At 42.3% G+C, this 22,854-nt stretch overlaps 1 protein-coding gene across 7 annotated transcripts in view; it reads left to right on the top strand.

Annotated features, from left to right (window-relative positions):
• The window catches only part of AUTS2 (activator of transcription and developmental regulator AUTS2), a 532,812-nt gene that overhangs the window by 208,054 nt on the left and 301,904 nt on the right, over window positions 1-22,854 (top strand). For all 7 annotated transcript variants that reach the window (XM_072353400.1, XM_072353404.1, XM_072353403.1 and 4 more), the window contains 2 exons: window positions 10,507-10,608; window positions 17,710-17,745. In XM_072353400.1, coding sequence (XP_072209501.1) covers window positions 10,507-10,608; window positions 17,710-17,745 — 138 coding nt within the window. The remainder of the gene's footprint in view (window positions 1-10,506; window positions 10,609-17,709; window positions 17,746-22,854) is intronic.

Here is a 22,854-nt window from a genome sequence, read left to right as displayed (position 1 = left end):
GTAATGAGTAGCAGGGGCCTAGTATAATTTAAGATATTCTTTACAGTTTATAAATATGGGCTCATAAAAAGCGTAGATATAAGGAAGCTGTGACTTTAAGTCATTAGAAGCCCAGTGGTTTGATAAAATAACAGGAAACAGACAATTTATTATGAGCAATCTCAGTAGCTCTGGATTATCTATAAAACTTTTATGGCCCTCCCTAAGTGGCAAGAGGCCATAAAACTTGCCTGAATGAGGGACTTGTTAATTTACTTGTTAAAGCAAATTAAAAATTTATAAGCGCTTTTAGGTAAATGAGATCTTCTCTCATTGCTGCCCTTGCGGGCTCAGGAGTCCTAGGAGGGAAGAAGTGGTTGCGCTCAAACAGCACAGCAGAACAATAAAAGCTATTAAATTGGTTCAGTTTATTACTACAGAGCCAGGCAGCTGTTGCCATGGTTTGTTGTGGGATACTGGAGGTTGACAGCATGGCATTTCTGTGGCCTTAAAAGGAAGGTAATAACTCGACGTTGCAGCCACCCCAATGGCTCTTTCATGCCTCACTCTTTCCTCCAGCTTTCAGCTCCTAAAGTCAGATTTCAGAAGAGTGATGTACATACAAAGTGTCGATGTTGTGAACGCTTCAGGTGATCACTTGAGATACATTTCAGGTGTCTTTAAGACTGATCTCCAAAAGTAAGTCTGCCTGAGTAGTCAGTTCTCTAAACACAGAGCAAGGCTTTTTAATGCACTTTTAATGCTGAGACATTTCATTTGATACACGTTTTGTCCCAGTATGATTTATGTGATTATCTCATTCCTAGTGGTTATTGCAGGTTCTCACCTTCATAATGGGAAATAATAGTTGAGGGAAATGCATAGAGTACAAAGAGAACATCTAAAAGTATGGCCATCAGGATAGACTGGAAAGAACTGAGGAAGTTTAGTTTTAAAAGGAGAAGATGAAATGAAGATACTCATAACAGTGCTCATATACACCAGACAAAGAGGGGAAATCAGTTCTGTGTGTCCACGATAGATGGGACAAGAAGCAATGCTGCTGGAACCTGAAGGATAACATTTTCCAAACTCTTATTCATCCAGAGAGGTTTTAGAGGTCACCAGGTGTCTTTAGCTACAGTTTGGGTTGGGTTGTCCATGTGGCATGAGCAATGCAGATGGAGTTTGGTCCTTTCTGTGCCCAGGGTGGTGGGCAGTGGGACCACTCGAGTCTTTCTCTCTCTGATTTTCTTCAGTTTTATAACACTGAGTCTCTCTGGCTCTCACAAATCGCAGTAGGTAAGATGAGTACTCAAATACTTGAGGCAATGCTGCCCCAAAGTCTTTATTTCCCATGTGGTTCCCCAGCGAGAGACAGATGTTTAGCAGGACGCTTTTCCTTTATGCTGCTAGACCAAACAAAAGCTTACAATCTCCAGGAATTCGAGTATAGCAATAGTAATATTCTGGCACTTCCATCACTCAATAGCTGTATTATAAATATTTCATGGAAAAACGGAATCATAAAAGTATTATTTTTGTAGCGTGCCAAGAGTAGATCCAGGCACTTGGAGCATAAAAAGTATGAAAGTCACATTTTAATATTGTGCTATCCTCACTAAGTACGGTGTTAGTCTGAAACTGTCTGACATAAAAATAAGGCAACGTCTCTGAGGTGTATTAATGGTGCTTGTATGGCTAATGGTTACATGGCAAACTCCCAGTACATTCATTTCAGCGGGCACATTTCTCTGAACCAGCTATGACTGGCTGGAAAGGTCTCTAGCAATCCCATATGGCCTCCCCAGGGACACCACTTCAGCCATGTTTCATCGAACCCAAAGTGGATATAAACTGAGCCAAAAAAGCTCACTGATTTTCAGTGGGGGTCTATAAGGCACATCAGAAACTCACAGCTCTAATCCTTGAAATTGAGCGTGATGACAGCGCTCCAAGTTGAAGGATTAATATTTCGTGTCCTTTCATACCTCACTACTGTTCTGGTTCCAGATTTGGAAAAACTTGATTGCAGATGGGGTTTGTGGATGTTTTGGGCCTTTCTGGATCTGGTTCTTAACCTGTAAAAAATGCATTACAACAAAGGCAACCTGTAGTACAGTGGGACTGGATGTGGACGTGCAGTGGTTTTGCTGTAGATGGTCTGTTACTGAAGTATGTGTGGAAATACATCGCTATTGCTGGATGTGTGCTGAGCCCAGCGTGTTATTTCTGGCATCGGTTAGAGAGATGTGTTGAAACAAGGGATGTCCCATCAGTAGGGCATCAGCGGGCAGGCAGAAGGCTCACATCCATGTCCCTGTTTTTCCTGACTTGAAGCTCTGGCTGGGATCTGGGTTTCTCTTGTTCTGCAGAGTTCTATTACAGACATTCCTTGGCACACCATGAAACTGTCCCTGAACTCCATGAAATGAATCCAAGAGACGGGGTCCGGCGGTTGACTCCTTCCCTAAACCTGTGTTTAGTCAAAGCTTTTTTTCAATGTTTATTAGCTTAGGTTTGCAGTTCAGTGTTTACATAAACGACATGATTAAAAGCAAAACAGGAACCTGGACAGAATGTGGTTCCTGTTAAAATCATTGTGAGTTCCTCACTAGCTTAACCCTTTGGAAAACCAAAGACGTGTGTTGAGCTGCCGACGTATTTCTGCCTTATGAAAGGCAAGCAAGCTACTTAAGCTCATCAGGGAGGATGTCTGAATTTATTCCTTGGGGTATTTATTGGCAGGGTTCATTCCTACAGGAGCTGGGTGATAACAACAAATATTGAATAGCATCAGCCTTTTGCCATACCCTGGGATCGAAGAGAATGACTTGCGTAGGCTTAATTTAAATCATAACCTGCCAAATTGGTGAAGACCTGCAGAAAATCCATCAGTAGTTCTAAGCTGCGTATCTGATTAGGGAGTGCATCAATTAGGTATCTTGGTGTCTGTCTTAGAAAGGTGGTTTTTTTTAATAGCAACTAGTTTTTGCATGGGTAGAGCTTTGATGAAGGCTACCGTGTGTTCTTATCACCAATGAGCAAGGGAAATATAAATTAGAAGCTCATAAATATCAGATCTAGTTGCCTCTGAAGAACTTCTATTTCAGCGCAGTTTGCGTGAGAAGGCTTTTGTTGGCCTCATAAAGCACGTTTGTTTTTGGCTGGGCTGTAAGTAATGTGTAAGCAGTAACATTTTAAGTAGAAGTCCTTCTTTATCTCAAGTAGATAAAAAGGAACATCAGATCCGTGAGGGGTTAATTCATATGCTCTGAATGAAAATGGAATTAGAAAATGAATTCCCTTCCAACATCTCTACTCAGTGCGCAGATCAAAGCCATCATAGGAGTAAATTTATGTCTGATAGTGTGGACGGTTTCAATGCACGCTGGCGAAATACCATGCTGATTGCTGATTGAAAACAGTTGTTAATTCTCTACTTCACTAAATTCAGAGTGGAAAAACTTTCCTTAATAAAGAACAGATTGAAGAGAACCAAGACCTTACTGTGTGGAAATTAATGGCAGATGCATATACTGGTAGTTAAAATGTTTCATTAGATGTTAATGTCTTGCTGTGTTTTTAATTGTTCAGAAATTAGCCTCTAGAATATTAAAACCATCTGTTTGTTATCATGATGAAACAGAATACTTAAATAGTTATTAATTTTGTGGGCTTTTTTTCTTCCTCTTTCCTTGCCTGCAAAACTTTGATCAGCTGAGATTTCGGTGGGTGTTGGATGTGCAAGTGAAGAAGGATTTTAAAGCACCTTGGTGCCCCAAATATCTGCTCTTGCTGCCTGCCACCCATATTTCGCACGCCTGCTTTATTTCACAAATTATTGTTCACCGAGGAGAAACTGACGTTTTTTAGTGCATAGATGGAGAGTGCTGATGCTTGCTGAGCCTGTGTAATGGTTGATTTAAGCTGTAATATGGTACGGTTTCACATGCTGATATTTAATTTTTAAGTCTTGTGGGTCATTTTAAAGCCCGAATATTTCAAAGCGTGGAAGGGATTCCAGGTAGATCCATCAGTGCAGAGCTTTGTCTTCCTTCCTTTGCAGTTATTTGCAACTATTTTTCCTTCTTCTTAGGATGGAGCTTTTGGGAAGTTATGGGTTTTTTTGAAGGACTTTTTCATTTTCCCTTTTTTGTTGTTGTTTTTCTTTGCTTTTATCATGTAGATGAGCAGTCAATGGGGCTCTTATAGGTCACGCTTCAGTTAATGTATTTCAAATGTAACAGTAAAGATGCATGTATTGTTTTTTACTCCACTGAGATGAATTTGAGTGCTCAAGTGCTGCCTTGTGGGGAGGCCAGGACATGTATATTCTGTGCACAGCTCGCCATTGTGAAGAGCATATTATAATACATTTTGTGATGATTGCTATACATGACTTAAGTGTGAAAATTTATTCAGCACATCTAAACATTACTTAAAGAGCCATTAACGTATCTTCCCAAGTGATTTTTGACCTTTTCCTGAATAAGCACTTCAAAAATTATTAAATGCTAGGAAGAGAATTAATCCAACTAACCATAATTTGATGGTAGTTCTGTATTATAGTTTTCTTCACTTACCTTAAAACAGTAATTGAGCTCCTCTTACTGAGTATATGACTGTATTTTTAAGATGTGTGAGTTTAATATGATTTTAAAGCATATGGATGAGACGTTACATTACTTCTAGTCAGTGCAAGGTGCACACGTGGTCTGGCACATAACTGTAGTGGGAAACCCCAAATGGATTCAGCATCCCATGAAGTCAGTGGGAACGTTCCTCTTGCAGCGAACAAACAACAACCATAAGAAACTGCTGCTGATAAGAGTTGTAGGGCATTGTGAGCTTGCCAGTCCAGCTGCAGCTCTTGTGTCCATTGCACAAGGTTTGCAGTCAGGGACACCCAGGAGTGCAGCAATCTGCAGCCCCAAAAGCTGGTTCAAACAGCTTCCTTCCAACGAGGGCACTGAACACAACACAAGAGTTCCTGGAAGTGGCAGCCTGCCATCTATCAGGAGCTAATCCAGCTTTAAACAACTTAAACAACAGTTCCTCCCTTTGCTTTTCTCTTGAGTTATTTGTGATGACTAGCTTCTCTTCATCTCTAAACTCATCTCCACATCAATGACAGCTGCTAATGAATTCAGATGGTTCATTCCCTTCCCTTCTGTGCTTCTTCAAATAGATTTTCTTTGCCAGATACTTCAGCTCCCCTTTCCTGCTAACAAATTGATGCTGAGGTATATTATTATGACTTTTGCTTCCATCATTCAAGCAAGGGGAAAATACAATACGTAGAGACGTGAGTTATATATCAAAAATGCTTTTACTCTTCTCCCTCCGTTCCATCACATTATTAAATTATAGAGAAATGCTATCATAATAGCCTCTTGGCCAAGTCACAGAGAGCAGAGTTATGGTTCCCATGATAAATTGCAAAACGTTATTAAGTTTTGTTCTCTGGACTGAGAGTATTGGCATAAAAGGACATCAACCACAGTCATATTGGTCTTGATTGCTGCTTAATTGCTGCTTGTTTGTGTTAGAGATCATGTGGTTTGATTGATCTTGCCCTGCTTTTGTCATTATAGTTACAACTTCCTAGTTTTCTCCTTGTACAGAGACCACAGGATGACTTTTAAATCTTGAATAATTTATATGGCTGGCCAGTTAAACGGCTTAAAATAGCATTATATTTTTAAGCCAATAGCTCAACCTTCAAGTCATTATTTATGCAACCAAGTTATTAAATATTTATTCTGGGCTTATATCGAACTGTGAAATAACAGGGCTCTTTTTAAGTAAACAGTGGCAAACATCTTGAGGTCCACCCCCTGAATACTGATATTGCCTCCTTCAAATCATTTATTTACTTCTGCACTGTTAACTGGGAGTCAGCATAGTGGCCTACACTGGGGGGAAAAAGGAATGGCAATAGCTGTGACTTAATTCCAGGTGAGTGTTGGCACTTCAGCCATTCATGGAGCTGCTCCATATCCTTATGTGTTCCCAGAACATCTCGTCTCACCTTGCATCTCCTCTGTGCATGAGAAGTCACCACCCTGTGGGCTTGCAAGGAGTGGAACCCAACAAAAGCTTTCTTTGGTTTTACGTTTCCCTCTTTAAAACAGACCGAGGCTGTAATTTGCAGAGAGCTGCAATGCTGTTGAACTTGTTGACCTGACCTGTTTGCTTTTTGCTCCGTCACATGATTTGGTTCATCCTTTTACATAGTCTGGTGTTTCTTAAATAAGTTGCATGTGTCAGAGGCAGCCAGAGGCCAAGTGAAGTCTTTAGGGAGTTGGATGTCCATCCGCTGGGCTACATGAGGTAGTATTTCTGTTTGCCTTTTGCCTCTGCTTTCCTATCTCATCTGCCTTTCATATGCAACAGAAACAGGAACTCCTCAGAGGTCTAGGGGTGAGGTTGCACAGAGCCCTGTCTCTGCTGTCTGGACCTGTTCCCAATAGCTGGCAGCAGCCTAATGAGAAGGATCTGAGAAGTGGCCCTTGTGGTTGCCAAGAGAAAAAGGCTTTTCTCACCTACGGTGTTGGTGTAGGGATGCCAATTGGTTCTCCGTGTTTTTTGAAGGAGCCATCTTAAGGGCAACCACAATACAATAAGGGCAACCACTTTGCAGGGAACACATGTAGGACCCTGGTAGGATGTGCCTGTACCAAGCAGAGTGGGCAGTAAAGCAGCTGTGCTCCAGAGGTTTGTTAGTGGTCCAAAGGGTCACTTCTCAGACACACTGCCCAGCAAGAAGCCTGCATGCAAATCCAAGGTGGATTACAAATGGGCTCAGTATGGGGGCTGAGGAAATAACTGAGAGGGAGAAATGGATTCTACCCTGATGGGCCCCAGCTTTGGTTACATCTGAGCACATCAGCTGGACCCTCCTTCTTTATCCTTCCCTTTGCATTCTGTGTGTCTGGGCTCTGGGAGTTGTGTGGGGAGATTGATTGGTACAATGGAGCGCTTTGCAAGGTGTAATTTTAAAGGCCATATTTCTCACTGTGCAACCATCAAAATGCAAAGGGTCAGAAGAAGCCTATATTTTTTTGCAATTCAGCTTTTAAAGTGTGCTGAAATACGCTTCATTGGTTGCAATTGCCAACAGCTTGCTGTTTCATACCACTCCTAACAGGAGCTGGGGAACAGAGCAAGTCTGTTACACTTTATATATTGTATAATGTATGTATGATTCTGGGGTGTGATGAGTTTATGCCAAATTTATCTTTGATTTCTGTATAAACAGCATGGAAAAAAAAAATGATGGGCTGCATTCTCTGTGTAACTTAGATAAAATAGAGCTACAGAGCTACTTCAGAGTACCTTCTGTGTGCTATATATCTAAGGTTGCCCAAGCATATAATGAAGGAGAAGAGGATCTGGAAATAAAAGCCCGTTCTCTTTATCCCCCACCCCCGCTTTGGCAAGGATGCTATTTATTCTTAGCCTCTGTTGCTTCTGCTGTTGCTACTGTGAGCAGGATGCAATCCCTTGGTGTTTCTGCAATAGCAGTGCTAGATAGCCAGATTGTCCTTAGGAGAAGAGGGGGTGTAGCTGCTTCTTTCAGAAGGGTCTCCTCCATTTGGGGCATTAGAGGATGAGTTCCTCTGCTGATATATTGAGCGATTATGGCAGCAGAGCCCGGATCAGCTCAGAGGCAGCAGGAAATGACCACCAGTGCTTCCGATGTGCTTATTCTGTAGTTCTGTATCACGGAGCTAATTGGGTAATTGTTTATAGTTACTTGTCCAAGTTCTATTAGAGTCCGATTTGTTGTAGGAAGACAACGTGTGCATTTATTCTTGCTTTTCATGGGAAAAAAAAAACAACAAAACAACTAGGTAAATAACGTTCTCTTCTCAGTAGAGACAGCAAAGAAAGAAAGATAACATCTTGACTGTGCTGCTCTCCCTGCCATTACCACACAGGTATACAGAATGAACTAGCTTCATCTTCTGGGGAGGTCATCAGCCCAGGTGGCGGCACGTGGCCCCACTCCTTGGTGGCTGGCAGCATCTCAGAGCCATGTGCATCAGTTGTTCTAAGATTAAATATCAAGACATGCACAGAGAGTCTCTCCAAATGTTTTATTGTATCTCTCAGGTAACAACATTTTTCTTCCCTGGTGTGAAAAATGTCTTTGTATTAATATTTTTCAGAGTCCGCGCTCGCTGTGAATTCTTTTTCCATATTTACTGCCTAAAGTTGTGCACTGTAAATATTCTTCCTCCTCGTTATCTCACCTCTGATTTGCTTTCCTTGCGCTGCTGCTTTGTTTAGCTATCCGGACAGCTGTAGTGATAGTGAGCAAAGCTTTGCTATAGGAGTGTGATGGAGCTCTTGCTCCAGAACTTCAGCTTTGGGTGAGATGTAAGTGCTGTACAACTTGGATCACGTTGCTAATGCGGGAGTTACGGGTCTGTTCACCAGCTGATCTGAGCTCAAGAATATATTCTTCCAGGTAGAAGCTGGATCAGACAAGTTTTGGACTATCTTGCCCTTGCAAAAGCTGTATAAATAAGGAATGACAGGCAGAACTGAAAGCTTAATTCCCCTCCCTGCAGTAGAGTTATGCCATCCCTTGGAGAGCAGGTGTCCTCTTCCTCCAGGGCTCTGGTAAAGGCTTAGCTTGCTGGCAGCACTGTAATATGGAGAAGCGTTAGTATTCATAACTTTAAAGTATAATGTAGTGAAATAATCCTTTAATTCCATATGGTGTGGAAGCTCAGGCGCCTCAAAACCATACCATAGCTCGGATTTACTGCTGCCAAATGGTGTATGGGGTTTTAAATTAAAATATATTATAAGGAAAAAAAGCTGAGAACAGCCACATTAGGGTGTTTTTGACACGATATGTAAGCTCTGTGAAAAAGGCTTTTGCTAAATTCTCAGTAGGTTTATTTATTTTGCTTTTTGTTATGTGCTAACCAGGCACTGCTACTACGGAATTAGCTAAAGTGGCTTAGGGATCCAGCAAAGCAAACTGTGGTCTCAGGAGGATGATGCTCCCTGTAGTTTGGGGGCTCAGCTGCCATTTTACTCTCCCTTATGCCTCTTAATGTGATCGACTGCCACTGTCTTTCATTCTTTTCCTTTCTGAGGCATAAAGCTGCAGAGAGCTGTGTTGTTACGGGTTATCCTTAACTGTTTTATGGCTTACATCCCACATCCCTTCCTCATCTCCCAGCAATATGCAACTACTGTAGTAACTACAGCACTCTGGTACTGCTACCTCAATAGCTCATGGTGCAATTGCCCTACAGGGTAGGACAGTGATATGTCCGTGGTGGTTTGCCCAGTGCTATCCCAGTTCTGGCTTCTTATTGATTCCCACAAGAAGACAGTGGATGCATTGCCATGCTTTGTTATTATTATTTTTAAATTTAGCACAGATTGATGGATTTTGGAATAAAATATAAAGCCTGAATGGGTTGGTGTATGGAACAGCTGAGAAAAAGGAAAGCATGAAAAGCTTATAGATCTGAACTTGGACTTACTTCTGAGGTTGGTCTGGTCTGTACAGCGCACTTCGTTCCTACAGCGTTTCAGGCTTGGATACCTTGGATGTATTCCCTTAATGTTTGTGAGTTGTTTTCAGAAGAACGACACCTGCTGGGTCTCTTCCCCCCCCCCTCCACCTTTCTTCCTCATTTACAATAACAGTTTTTCCGTCGTTGAGCAGCTGTTGACAAAAGACTGAGTCAGGGAAACTTGATCCATTTTCCTCCGGGTGGTTCAATTGTAAACCTGGGGCCGTATAATTACAGCACGTCCAGGTCCCAGATAAAATCTGGGAGTTATATATGGAGCATTAGACTTCTTGAATTCGTTATCCTCGCCTCCAAAAAATATTACCTAAATCTATCAGATCTGTCTGATAAACCGTTCCATTTGAAATAAAAATGTTTTTACTCGAGGTTTTCTGGCTGAGCTGTGGAATATTTGGTTTGCTTATTAAATTGTAAGTGTTGGATGAATAGCTCAAGTCCTTATGTGAGCTGAGGGTACACCTGTACATTTTGTTGTGCTTTTTGCTTTGTTTCTTTCCAGTTGAGCTCATGCACTGCAACTCAGTTGTTCGTCTGAACCCAGGCCATTCTATAGTTCTTTATTTTATGAACACTGAGGTCAGCCAAGAAGTTTTTATGGTACAAGTCAATGTTGTTAGGAATAAGTGCAGCAAAGGCTGTTCCTTCCCCCTGGGAGATTCTCATTGCTCTGAGATTCTCAATACTTTGATGCTGTAATGAGGGAGGGATCGATCCCAGGTGTTCTTTGTTCTGATGGTAACTTTACAAAACATCTTTTGTGGCACAAATAACGTTAGATGACTAGAGGGTCCCAAAATGATAGTTTTACTCTGTGGTCTCGCTCGGACGTACAGATTGCCACTCTCAACTTGTTTGGGAGCTGTCGTGCACCAAGAGCTGCTGTGCCTGTGGCAGTAGCAGGGGATTTACCTGTGCCAGGCTAAACTCTTGCTTTCTTTGTTTTCTATCTCATTTGCAGCTCAAGCCAGGTCAGAACAGCTGCCGAGACAGTGACAGCGAAAGCGCCAGCGGGGAATCGAAAGGTTTCCATCGAAGTAGCTCTCGGGAAAGACTCAGCGACGTAAGTAAAGCTCCTACACCCAAATGCTGCTCTGCTTGACCCTGGTGTAATTTCAGAGGGCCCTGAGTTGTAGCAGGATTTTATCTCTGGGATGGTTCGTTGCTAAAATCCCCTCCGCTTTCAGGAGCAAAAAGGGAAGAAATAACTTCCGTCACCTGTCCCTGTTGAGTCAAATTCATAAAGCTGGGTTCAGTGTCTGACTATGTGGAAACACTCCTCTAAAAATAATTGAAGGCCACTTAATGAGGTTACGATGCTCTGCATAGTTGAGAAGTGAGATGGCCCCTTTTCACTGCAAGTTGGGGAAGGGAAATAAAGCATTTCTTTGGGGGTAAATACTGTCTTTATGGAAAGTAAGTCTCGAGATTCTGGTATAACTTAAATCTGATGAACTGATATAACACGGCCAACAATAGCATAAGCTCTGCCTTTATTGCTCTGCCTAAAGATGGCAGCTCTACAGAGAATGCTTTTCTCCAGTGAAGCATGCTGCCCATTCGCTGAATGACACGCATGAGTTATTCTGACATATGAATAAATACAGAAATCTTTTGTTGCTGCAATTAGATTCTTATTTATTATGTGTACCATCACAATCCTTGAGTGTTTTATTCGTGGCTTTGTGTCCTCTGTGCTGCGTGCTTTGCAACAGAGAATATAAAGAGCCTCTGTCCCAAAAGAGTATCTAAAGTGGGGATTTTGTAGGTCAGATCCTTTGCTGGTAAAAACACAGCTACATCACTCAGACTAATTTATATCAGCCAGCAATCTGGCCCTACTTTTAACTAACCCACATTTTGGAAATGGGGATTTTATTGATAGCATGTCCATGTAGATTTGGATGACAGATACCAGATGGTGTCCTCTGTAGGCCAATCCAATAAAACGGAATTGAGCACACATTAAAAGCAATACCTTTGTAAAGGATACATTTTGTTGTGTGAATTTAAGCCTGAAGGCATACAGCTAGCCATTTTTGCTGAGTTGTGCATATTGCTGGAACAGCCACCTGGTTTTCTCTGTGAAGGTCTAAAATCTGTTGCGCTATCTTTCCTCATCCCTTTATCACCTTATTTTAGGGGCCCATTCTTTTGCTATAGCCATCCTTTACGGGTGCATTGAGTTAGGTGCTTCAGGTGTTCCTGTTTGTGTCTGTGGTGGCCTTCTGCCTCTTCTGGACCCTTTTGGTTAAGAAATGTACATTCTCTTCTGCATTTCTCTCTCTTCTGAAGACAAACACCCCACTTTGTTGAACAACAGGGCTATGTGAAGCCATATTGTGCTTCATATCTGGTTGTGGGAGAGCCCACCTTCAACTGTGCTTGTATGCACCAAGAGGCATCGACAGCTTAATAAGGTTATTTCAAATGCTTTTTGCTTGTTTGTTTGCTTGTTTAAGAAACAAATTGTCTAATGGTTACAACAAATGGTTATCCAGAGTAAAAAGTGCAGATGGAAGACTAAGCTATGTCTGAAGGTCCTGATCTTAAAAATGCTCAGAAACAATACACAGCAAGCATGCATCCCATTTAGAATTGAAGGCAAAGAAAGGATCCAGACAGATTAGCCCTGAGGTCAGAAAGCAAATTTGGGACTTGAAATATGATGAATCTCCACTGATACTGCCCCACAGCACTGTAAGATTAACCATGGCTACTGCATGAAAATATGTATAATGAATGAAGGGCATGTAGTCTAGGTGGATGATCAGTTTTCAAATCCCTAGTTTTAAGTAAGCTGTTGAAACAGAAATGTTTGCTTCGTGAGCTTTAATGTGGAGCCTAAGTGATAGCTTAGTGACAGATGCAGAATGAGGGAGACAGTATAATGAATATCCAGTTGCAAACTGACATGTCAGTGTCTTCGTTCCCTCTCCTGTCAGATATCTTTCAACTTTGCATATTGTAAACGTACCTATAGTCCTTGGATAACGCGGGTTGATGCAAAGTGTGTTTACAAGGGATGACTCCCTTTCCAGGCTAATGAGATCCAAGCAGGTAATTTGCAGCATTTTCAAGAGAAGTGTTCGAAAATGAAAAGATGATAATTCAGTGAAAAGAGCAGGTTAAACAGGAGGCTTTTCCCATAATGAGGCTTGAAATAGCATCAGTCGGCAGGAAGGGGAAGATCCTATGTTCTTGTCACATACAATGCAGTGCGACTGATTTCCATCAGCTCCTTTCTCTCCATCCCCCACGCCTTGTGCGCAGGCTCACATCCGCACAGACCTCTGCAAGAGGATGTAATTAACAGGCAACCTGACCTCTGCTAGATTGGGGATAACTACTGCTCAAGTGCTCCTTTGCAAGCATTTGCCAGTCCCCTAATACATCTCCCCGCCTGAATCCCATTTCATAAAGCCTTTTCTACCGCATATAGTATTTTTGGAATGACAACTTGTTTTTTCCTTTATGGGCAGAGGTAGCTCCAGGGGCCTGAAGGAGAAATTGGAGAGCTGCTCCTCCTTTATATATAGGGTGCTGCAGTCAATTTAATCTCATCAAAATCTTGCCAGTAGTAGAATTCATTTTGTTGAGATCTTGCTTGGAGACAAGATGGCAGCGCTTTGCCACAGCTTGGAGCTCAGTCAACTTGTTTTCCTTCTGTTTCTGTATGTATTTGTTTTTAATTGAATCTTCCTGCTTTGGAGCGCATGCGGTTCCTTTTAGCCATGTTTTACAAGCAGCCAAGAGATCACTGGAGGGAAATGTGAGAACTGCATCAGATCTAGATGGTAAATGCGTGGAGTATTTGGGGGTTCAGCCCACCATCACACTAATCAAAATCAAACCCCAAAATGCCTTTTGATGGCATGCATCCCTCAGTTCCTGACCTGATCTGAAGCTTGTGCATGCCTGTCAGCTCATTGCTAGTCCTGTTAGAAATGTGATGGTGTGATGGCTGCTAAAGGGACCTTGTTCATCATTTTGGGATGCAGTGACAGTGCAAATCTGCTCTGGGAGGAGGGGGATGCACAGGCTGTTGGCCCTGCTGGTAGCAGACTGTTGATAAGAGACGATGGTCAGGAAAGGATGGGCACTGAAAAAGATGGAGAAGATGGGTAGCACAGGTCTTCCCCTGCACAGCAGCAGCATAGAGTGCCTGGCCTCTGTTTGCTGAACAAGAAGTCACACGCTGGGAGAAATAAGTCAACAATGGCACTGGCAATCTCTCTGTCTGGAATATTGTTCCAGTTCTGAATAGCAGGTGGTGCAGGGATGCTTCTTTTTTTCATGATGACACCATTTCTCACCAGCACGAAGGGTCACATCAGAGCTTGCACGCTCATTCAGTGGAGCCCCTATTTCCCTGCTGTTGTGTAGCTGTGTGTACCTATTGCATTGTGTGCTTCGCTCTTGAGAACAAGTCCCAGTGAGGTGCTGAGTCAGGAGTCAGTCCCAGCATGCCTGGCCCACAGCTCTGCTGCAGTCTGCAGGCAGGGAAGGTCTCTCAGCACCCAGCAGTTGTGATGCTTTGGATGGCTCGTGGTTTCTGCTTCAATACAAGACTTTCAATTCTATGCCTCCTGTTCCTCCCACCTTTATCTGAAACCCAAAGAAAGATGAATTGAGGAACAGTCTTTGGGTTATGTGCCCTGAAATCCTTCGTGCTTCTCCTCCTTCCAGAATATCCCCAGTAATCTTGGCTGTATATAAAGTGGGATAACACCAGCAAAGCTGTGTGTGTGTGTGTGTGTGTGCGCCAGAAGCTGATCAGCTGCAGGCTGCTGCTTTGTGTGCGTGAGGGTGTGTATGTGTGTGTTTGTGTGTCTAAGGTTGGGTGCTTAAATGCTTTGTTGCATTATGTTAATTCCTCGGCAGTGCAATCAAATTCATGTCGTAATTAAAGCTGTCAGTTGGAAGGCAAGCCAATCGCCAAGAAAACACAGCATAACAAATGAAGTGAAATGATTCTGCGTGTAGCTATACAATGCTTCGCCAGGCATGAAATTAAATAAGTAATTTGATGTTGACATCAGAAATTGAAATGATACCCACTGTTCCTTCATTCAGTCAGACCTGCATAAACAATAGCCAGAACAAATATATACAACACAGCCCTCCTTCCCACCCAGCTCCCCAAGTAATGCACAATCTATATGCAAAATGGGTATAACTGTGCCTTCCAAGACCTCAAGGATGTAATTTTCATTGGTACACAGTAAAGTAATGCTTAAAAGAGGGTTACTACATTTTTTGCTCCTGGGCCAAAAGTTGTTCTCTTTAAAAAAAAAGAAAGAAGACATAAATAATTAGAAAAGAGCTGAAGGAGAATAGCAAAACTGAAATGGTGTCGGATTGAAGCAAGCCGCTTGTGTTTTGCTGATGGCACCCAATGCAGGCTTCTGCTGGTGGTTGTGTGAATATCAAACGGTGACCTGATGTCTGTTTTTGCAAAGGGGGAAAGTGAAACCATTCCCTCTATTATAGGCGCGCTTTATATAAGAGATGTAGAACCATCCAGTGCAGGATCACGACTCAGCATGGTCTTGTAAAGATGCTGCATACACAGTATCACATTCATCACTTGGTACCAAGGCTGGGCACTGGGTAGTAGGATCCTTTCGCTATTGGGAGTTGTCAAAATAAACCAGGTGAGAAGCCTCCTTCTTGCATAGCCCTTGCTTCAGCCCGTACGCTGTCGGCACCCAGTTCACAACGCAGCCAACTTAGTCCATTCATGCATGTGCGATGCAGCCTCTTGTAGCTACTTAAACTAAACAGAGTATGCGGAGTGTACTATCCATATGCAGCATGCAGTTTGTGGAGGGCTGTGTTTCCATCCAGCAAAGTCGAATTCCCTGAAATTGCAGAGAATTATTTCTTTTCAGCAAAAGTCATTTGACTGCTATGTTTCAGCTGTCCTCTCATAGCCAGCCATCGCAGCGTTGCTTTTCAAGGAACGGAAATATTCATCGGGAAGCATTTTGTTTGCTTATTCCTTTTTTTTTCCCCCTTTGTTTTGTGTGTTGTGTTTTGATATTTGATCCTTCCAAAGCTTGGAATAAAAAAGCAGACAAATATTGCTCACAGATGCAGAATGCAAACTTCGGAGCGTTCAGCCTTTTGAAGTAAGTTTTATAAGTTGTGAGTGAAAGACCGGGACTTGTTCAGCATCCACGCAGCCCTTCCAACCTGGTGTTACAAACTGCAGGCAGCAGTGGCTCATGAAACCCCCCATATGTGGCCCCTGGGGGGGGGACTTGGCAGCCATGTGAGGGCCGTGCTGTGGTGCTTACCTGACTGCTCATGGCCGCCTGTTCCCATTCCCATCCCTGTGCTGGGAGTTCCAAATTTCCACAGCAGAGCGTTAATACTGCAATGTTGATACCCCTAAGATTGCCAGGATCGTAGAACTATAGAATGGCCCTGGTTGAAAAGGACCACAGTGATCATCTGGTTCCAACCCCCTGCTGTGTGCAGTGTTGCCAACCACCAGACCAGGCTGCCCAGAGCCACATCCAGCCTGGCCTTGAATGCTTGCAGGGATGGGGCATCCATTCCTCATCATTTCCTCCTGCTAAGTCTTTAACTTTTAATGGCTTAAACCAAAAAGCCTTTCCCTGTACATACATAACCTCTCTAAACTTCTCTTTTTAGTAGTGCTTTGGTGCGCACATGGTAATATTGATTATTTGCAGTGAGTACGGCTGTTAGTTTAAAATTTCTTGGCACAATTTCTGCTGCACAGGGTTCAGTGAAAAGACTGATTCAGCCCCTTGGGGTGGGAGTTGGCTTCATTTTGTGTCAGCGCTTAGGATGGAGATCAGAAGTAGAGGGGGTTGCTGTTAGAGTTCCCTACAGTAGGGTTGGCAGGGATGCAAATGCTGCTGCTTTTCCAGTGTTTGGGTGGGGGTGGTTGGGTCCTGGTAATGGTAGAGCTCTGGCAGCACTGGGAGAGCATTCACCTGCAGGAGCTGAAGGTTGGTCATCTGAGCTTCCTGCTGCTCACCTCAAAATTGCCCTCTGCCTTTTGCTTCCTTGTCCATTGACCATCCTGGCTTAGAGCCTTTCAGGTGATGGGGTTGGGGCGTTGGTACTGATCACCCCTTAATACAACAGCAGTGACCTGGATTAGGCCTGAGATGTTTTGGTCACTTACCGTGGCTCTGAGAGAACCTGCTGTGTAATCCCCATTGCTGAGATGAAAAACTAATGAAACGAAACCCTTTATCTCCTTAATTCCTGGGAACGTAGAGGTTGTGATCGCGTCCCACTTAAAACGAATTTCATGATGCTTATTTTTTATGTCAAGCATTTAAAACCTTTTGATTATTTTCCCATTTCGTGATATCGGTTGTAATTATTCCTACTGTTTTTTGAGGGTTTTTTTTTTGGGGATCAGTTTCACGCCGTCGGGTTTGGTTGTTTTATTTTTGCTTCTCTTTTTCAACATTGGGTTTGTCTTAACAGTGTGGACATCCAAGTGGGAAATGGTAGTGACTGTTCTCCAGGAAATGCTACATGGACCGGAGCGGCTTCTCTGTGCCCACGCGTTCTTTTACATTTCAGACTACTAATTATGTTTACAAAACGTCTCATTTTAGTCAAGCACTATGTGTGTACTAACCAGGGCCTTTCGGGAATAAATTGGCAAACAGGTCATACACTGGAAAAGTCATCTAAACCCACCGGGCTTTTTGTTTTGAAGTCAGCCTACTGGTTTGGGTTTGTTTTTTTTTCCCTTTCCCCCTCCCGCCTGCCCCTTTGTGGCCACAAAGCTGAGTAGCTGGAGTCCAGGGCATTGAATGTCAGCATGTCAGGGAGGCTGGTTGATGAGTGTCTGTTTAGTCTCAGTGCAGGGCGAAATGCCATCATTAATTCATTACCCAGCTGCCTGTCAAATAAATTGGCAATTACGTCCACCGCAGAAGCTTGGAATTCAGTAAATAGCACGTTACCATCTCAGAGTTGTTGAGAGATGTAAAGGGAAAAATTAAGCAACACCGTGTTTGTTTCAGTAGCAGATGACAAGGGGCAGCACATTGGTGCTGTGATGTAGTGATGAAAAGCTTGGAAAGGGCTGGTAATGAGCTATGTGGATTGGAACGTGTTAAAAACCATCACTGACTTTCCACTTTGTCTTTGTGTTTTATTGCAGAGCTCAGCTCCTTCCAGCTTGGGAACAGGCTACTTTGTAAGTGTATCTCAACTTTAACACACGTCTCTGAACAGCATAGCATTACTCCTGAAATGAAAGTGCCTTACTATGTGGAAATGAGCGTAAATAACCAATCTCCGTCTGCCCACTAGGTTAACATAGCTTTTTCTGTTTCTTCCTCCACTAATACATGATAAGTAATGTAGCAGACGTGGAGATGGATGTTTTCCTGTGCTAATTAGAGGTGTCATTAGTTGCTACATAAATTCCAGAAATATTTAATTTACTCAGTTATGACAAGTAAAACAAACCATGGTCATAGCAGCTCTCTGATCCGAGATGGATGGATTGATTTCCCCCTGTACTAATCCTCAATGATTCATAGACTTTGAGGAGCCCACCGTGGCAGTTTTGTCTCACCCTCTGTGTACCACAGCCCAGAGAGCACAAAAGTGTTTCCTACCTGTTGGGTAAAAGCCCTCTGTGTCACAGATAAGCTAGGAAAGCACACTTGTCACTATATTTGTGCTAGATTTACATTTAACATCACGAGAAGAGGATTGGACCCCGACTGGATTGATAATTGATCAGTGTGTCTTTTTTTTTTGTTATTTATTTACATTTCTTCATTGATTTTACAGTCTGTACATACAGTTTTCCACATGTTTATCCCCAAATTTATCAACAGGCCTTTTACACGCACATGAGTTTGGGAGTAAGAAATGTTTTGCATTCAATTCAGTGCACTGTTGGTTTTCCTCCAGGATTTGTATTTAAATTGCTTGTGCCCACTCTAACTTTTAACTTATACTGCATTCTCCATGTATGTCATTACTACCTCTGCGTTACATCTGTAGGAGAAATAGGACATTATGCATGTCCAAAAACAGGTGGGTAACATGCAGTGAGACTTTCTCCATAGCATTGTTCTGTGTATTTAAAAGTGTAATCAAAGACGGCTTCTATCTTTTCATCAAACTCTGGGAAAAGAAAACTGGGTAGTATTCAATTACATGATGAAAAAAAAACCAACTTTGTTGCTCTCTTTGTAGATTCCCAGAGTGTAATCGTCTCCCATTAGAACATGGCAGAGTTTAGCTTTTTCTCACAGAGGTCTGTGATCCTGTAAGAAAGATATGGGGTTGAACTGTGTGAGGGGTGACCTCATGTGTAAAGTGCAAAATGCAAGCACGGAAAGTGCTTAATACATGGAGAAATGCCATGTCCTGCTGGGGTCACACTGGACTTCAGCACAGACCAAACTTTCTGTCTTCTGTCAGTGGTAACGCCTGGAGAGTGCGTTATCAGCTGGACAAGGTTTGTGGTAGTTCTTCCAATGAGACTAAAGCCTTAATCTGCGTAAGGTAAAATGTGAAACAGAACAAAGACAGTTTCCTTTTTTCAACGCTTTCCCTGTTCTGTGTCATGTCTTTTTAAGAGGGAGGAAATGAAAGCAAGAAGAATATCAAACATCTCAACACGTATCTTGCATTAAGATTGAAACTAAAACTCCGTACTTAAGATTAAATTGCTTTCTTTAGTCTGGGCGCTTGCAATTCAAATCATCTGAACATACACAGAGATGCTCTGGAATGGGACAAACATAATGTGGAATGAAAGGCTTCAGCATATATAAATAAACGTTTTTCTCCTTATAGCAAGAGCTGAATATGCATGGTTTCAGAACAATGTTCAGCTTCGTCTTTAGGAAGCAGAGGTAACAGAAGAAAAGCCATCTGCTGTTCCTTGCACCATACTGTCTGTGGGTTGGTCCAGTAAAGTGAAAATCTGGAAGGTGTCAACATCCCCTATGCTCCAGCAATGAGCTCGAAAGTTTCCAATTCTACTGTGTTGGGAGCTGAGTAACAAGAAGGAGCTTAGCATCTTCTCATGCCAACATATTGGCACTTTAAATTGTATTGATTCAGATCTGGGCAGATCAGGGAGGCATATCCCATCTTGGGTTCCTCCATTAACATGATGTACTTTTGTATGGAGACTCATTGTAATGTGTTTCCTGTAACCTTCTTTTTCCTTCTTCGCTGCTAGCCTAATAGTGAAATAGGTGCCACAGGAATCTGTTTTTATACTTAACCTGGTTTTGGAGGAAACTTGAGGAGTTGTTTCCTCCTCTTCTTGTTTTGAGCAAAAAAAAATGTTTTTAGGATTATCCAACTTATTGTTTAAAGGGGGGAAAAAAAAAAAAGTCCATACTCTTATTAACTTACATGGGACAAATAAAACCCAGATGTGTTTTGTGGTACCAGACAATGAGAAAAATGCTCCAGAATGATCCACTGAGCATGTGGGTCTGATAAATGTAATTATCGTATTATCAAAGTGCGGAAAGAACATTTGAATGGACTTCTCAGAGCTTTTAACTGGAGAGGACTGTTGGTTTTTCTGTTTAGTGTTAATCTGGAACATCAAAACAAGGGCCGTTGGTCTCAAATAGAACAACAATAGTTTTTAGTTTAATAGATAATAAAAACGCTTTTCCCCATGGAAATTATTGATCAATATGCGTTGTACTTTGGAGCACAGAAATATTGCATACCATAGGCACCATAGGGAACCAGGTAAGTTGAAATGGACTGATGATCGACTCTGCCTGAAAGCATCTTCTCCAGTGAGCTGGATCCCAGGTGGAGGCAGGTTGTACTCTGAAATGAATGAACACAGAGGTACGGATAGTAGCCACTGTTTGCTGTTTTGTCCAAGTATTAATGGAATAGTGTTCCTTCTTTAATCATCAGGGGTCATTATTGCTTATATCCTCCTCAGTCTCCCATCTCTTCTCCAGTAGTATTGGTTTCTTGTTAGCAGTGTGCATGTCCACCAATAGATGCCTTGGTGGAGAAAATGGTCTACTCTTTAATTAGTGCTTACAATAGCAGACTGAGATGGTGAAACCGATTGCCAGTATTAATGGCAAATGGTTCCTCCATTAATGAACTTTTGCTGTCTTTTCTGTCATTTCCCTGTTTCTTTTAAAGCTTGAATGAACCGAGGTTTGTGCTTCCCTATGAGCTGCTTGTTGATTTTGGAGTAAGTAGTAAATATCCTTTGTGACATCTTAGGCATGTTGCTTTGCAGCATTATTAGAGAAGCACCATATTTACATGGAAATGCGAAAAACAAGGAATAGTTCCATTCCTTTCTGTTTTTGTGGGTAATACATGTGAGGCTTGGAACCTGTGCATATACTAGGCACGTGGTTTTGATAGTGACTCGTGTCCACACTGTATGTGTATGCTGTGCGTGTTACACTAAAGCAGAAATTGCTTATGAGTCCTTTTAATTCTATAGAGGGTCTCCTGAGATCACTGTTTGAGAAGATGTTTACATACCTGACACGTTTCAGTGGTACGAGTGTGTTTTTCTGATATCTGTATGATAATTCCATCTAGTAATTGATGCTGTGCTTCTGGTAGCTGTGGTAAGGCTACAATCTTACCCAGTGTTACACTGTAATTAGGTACGTTTTTTGAATGGGAAAGATGGAGGCTCATTCTTATGCTCTTGTTGCCTCTGCCTTATTGCTACTTGAAAAACAACACATAGAGGAGAAATCTGCATGCTCTGGGAAGGGCAAGGCATTCACACAGTCTGCTTTGATAACCCATATTTACTATGAAGTCAATAGTCAGGGTTGGGAATCTCCATTAAATGATTCAGCCTGACTCATACCTAACTGGCACGATTGGAACTGCCATTGATTAAATAGGCTTTCTAATTAGGTGCTAACAGCAGAGTGGGACATGTGTGAGTAACCTCTGAATGAGTGCTAACGAGGCAAAGTTGTTGAGGAGTTGTGAGTAAGTCTCCGTGCATGTTTTCTTCAGCTAGCAACAACCTATCTTCTGCTTCTTCCACAAGAAATGATATTTGGACATACTGTAAATATAGGTGCACCCCAAGGAGTCATAACTAAAGACTTGCCGGAGAACCTCCCACTTGTCTTTGATTTTTTTGCATTGCAAATAATCATCATCTCTACTCAAAGAGAGATGATGAGGTAGGTTACGTCTCATTGAGAAGTGGCATCAGGTAATTAGGAAGGAGCTAGAATTGTAGGGGAAAAAAAACAACTTTCTCGCTTTAGCAAAGTCACTTGAATTTGAATTATTAACATTGTTCAGCTGTCTGTCATTTTAAAAAGGCCGAGGGAGATGTTTCAGAATATGATGGGAGTTTGAGAAATAACCGAAAGCTTTTTCTCTTACCTGGCTACAGAGGATGGTTTTTGCTAACTTGCTTTCTGTATCTCCCTTCCAGCCAGTCTCACATTAAAAGGTACAGATGGTTCATTGCTTTGCATCACAAAGCGGAACAGAAATAACAATTGAAATAGCTTCATGTTTTATTTCTGAACGATGTCCAGCTCCCAGGATTGTTAGGAGGAACCTAAGACTGTTAGGTTCATTTTCTGGTGCCTTTGTTTTTAGTTGGTGGGTTTTTGTGTGGTGTTTTTTTGTGTGTGTTAGCAGTTCCCCCCCCACCCTTCAAAAGAAGCAGGTGTGGATGTTCTGGATTGGTTAGCATTTTGTAACAAGCTGATGACAGAAACAAGTTTGGGAGCTTGGAAGGGAGAAATAAGCACCAGTGGCATCTCTTTACCCAATAATGATCTTGTTCCACCTTAAAAATAAGGAAGAAAAAAAGAAACAGTGATGTGCACACGGGCTGGTGACTCAGACAAACATAAATCGTGAGCATACTCCCAAAGGCTCTAGCTAATCAGTTGTGCTATCCAGTTTGGCCCTGAGTGGGTTTGGTTCAGCAGATGTTTGCGTAGTTGCTGCATGCCACTGGGATGCTGTGTTGTGCAATGTTGCATTGCACCACTCAGAGCTCTATAACTCATCCCAAGCGGAGCACCAGCAGTATTAGGAGAGTGAAGATGGAGAGCCAGTAGCTGATCTAGATAAGGCCAACTATTTCACTATTCAGGAGGACTGGTTTGTACCCTAGACATAACCCATAGAAGGGATGTGACACTGTACCAGGGCATACTCTGGGCTCTCCTCAGTTATATAACTCTAGTTGATTTTCCTTCATTGCCTGGTCCTTATGCAATGGCTGCAATCCTAGGTAGAGTCTCTGCCAATATTCTGGTTTCAGGAAGGGGTCAAATTTGTGACA

Source organism: Excalfactoria chinensis, chromosome 19 (assembly GCF_039878825.1).
Source record: "Excalfactoria chinensis isolate bCotChi1 chromosome 19, bCotChi1.hap2, whole genome shotgun sequence".
Classification (NCBI taxonomy): Eukaryota; Metazoa; Chordata; class Aves; order Galliformes; family Phasianidae; genus Excalfactoria; species Excalfactoria chinensis.
Note: the sequence above shows the minus strand (reverse complement) of the source record. Positions and strands in the feature narration are given on the sequence as shown.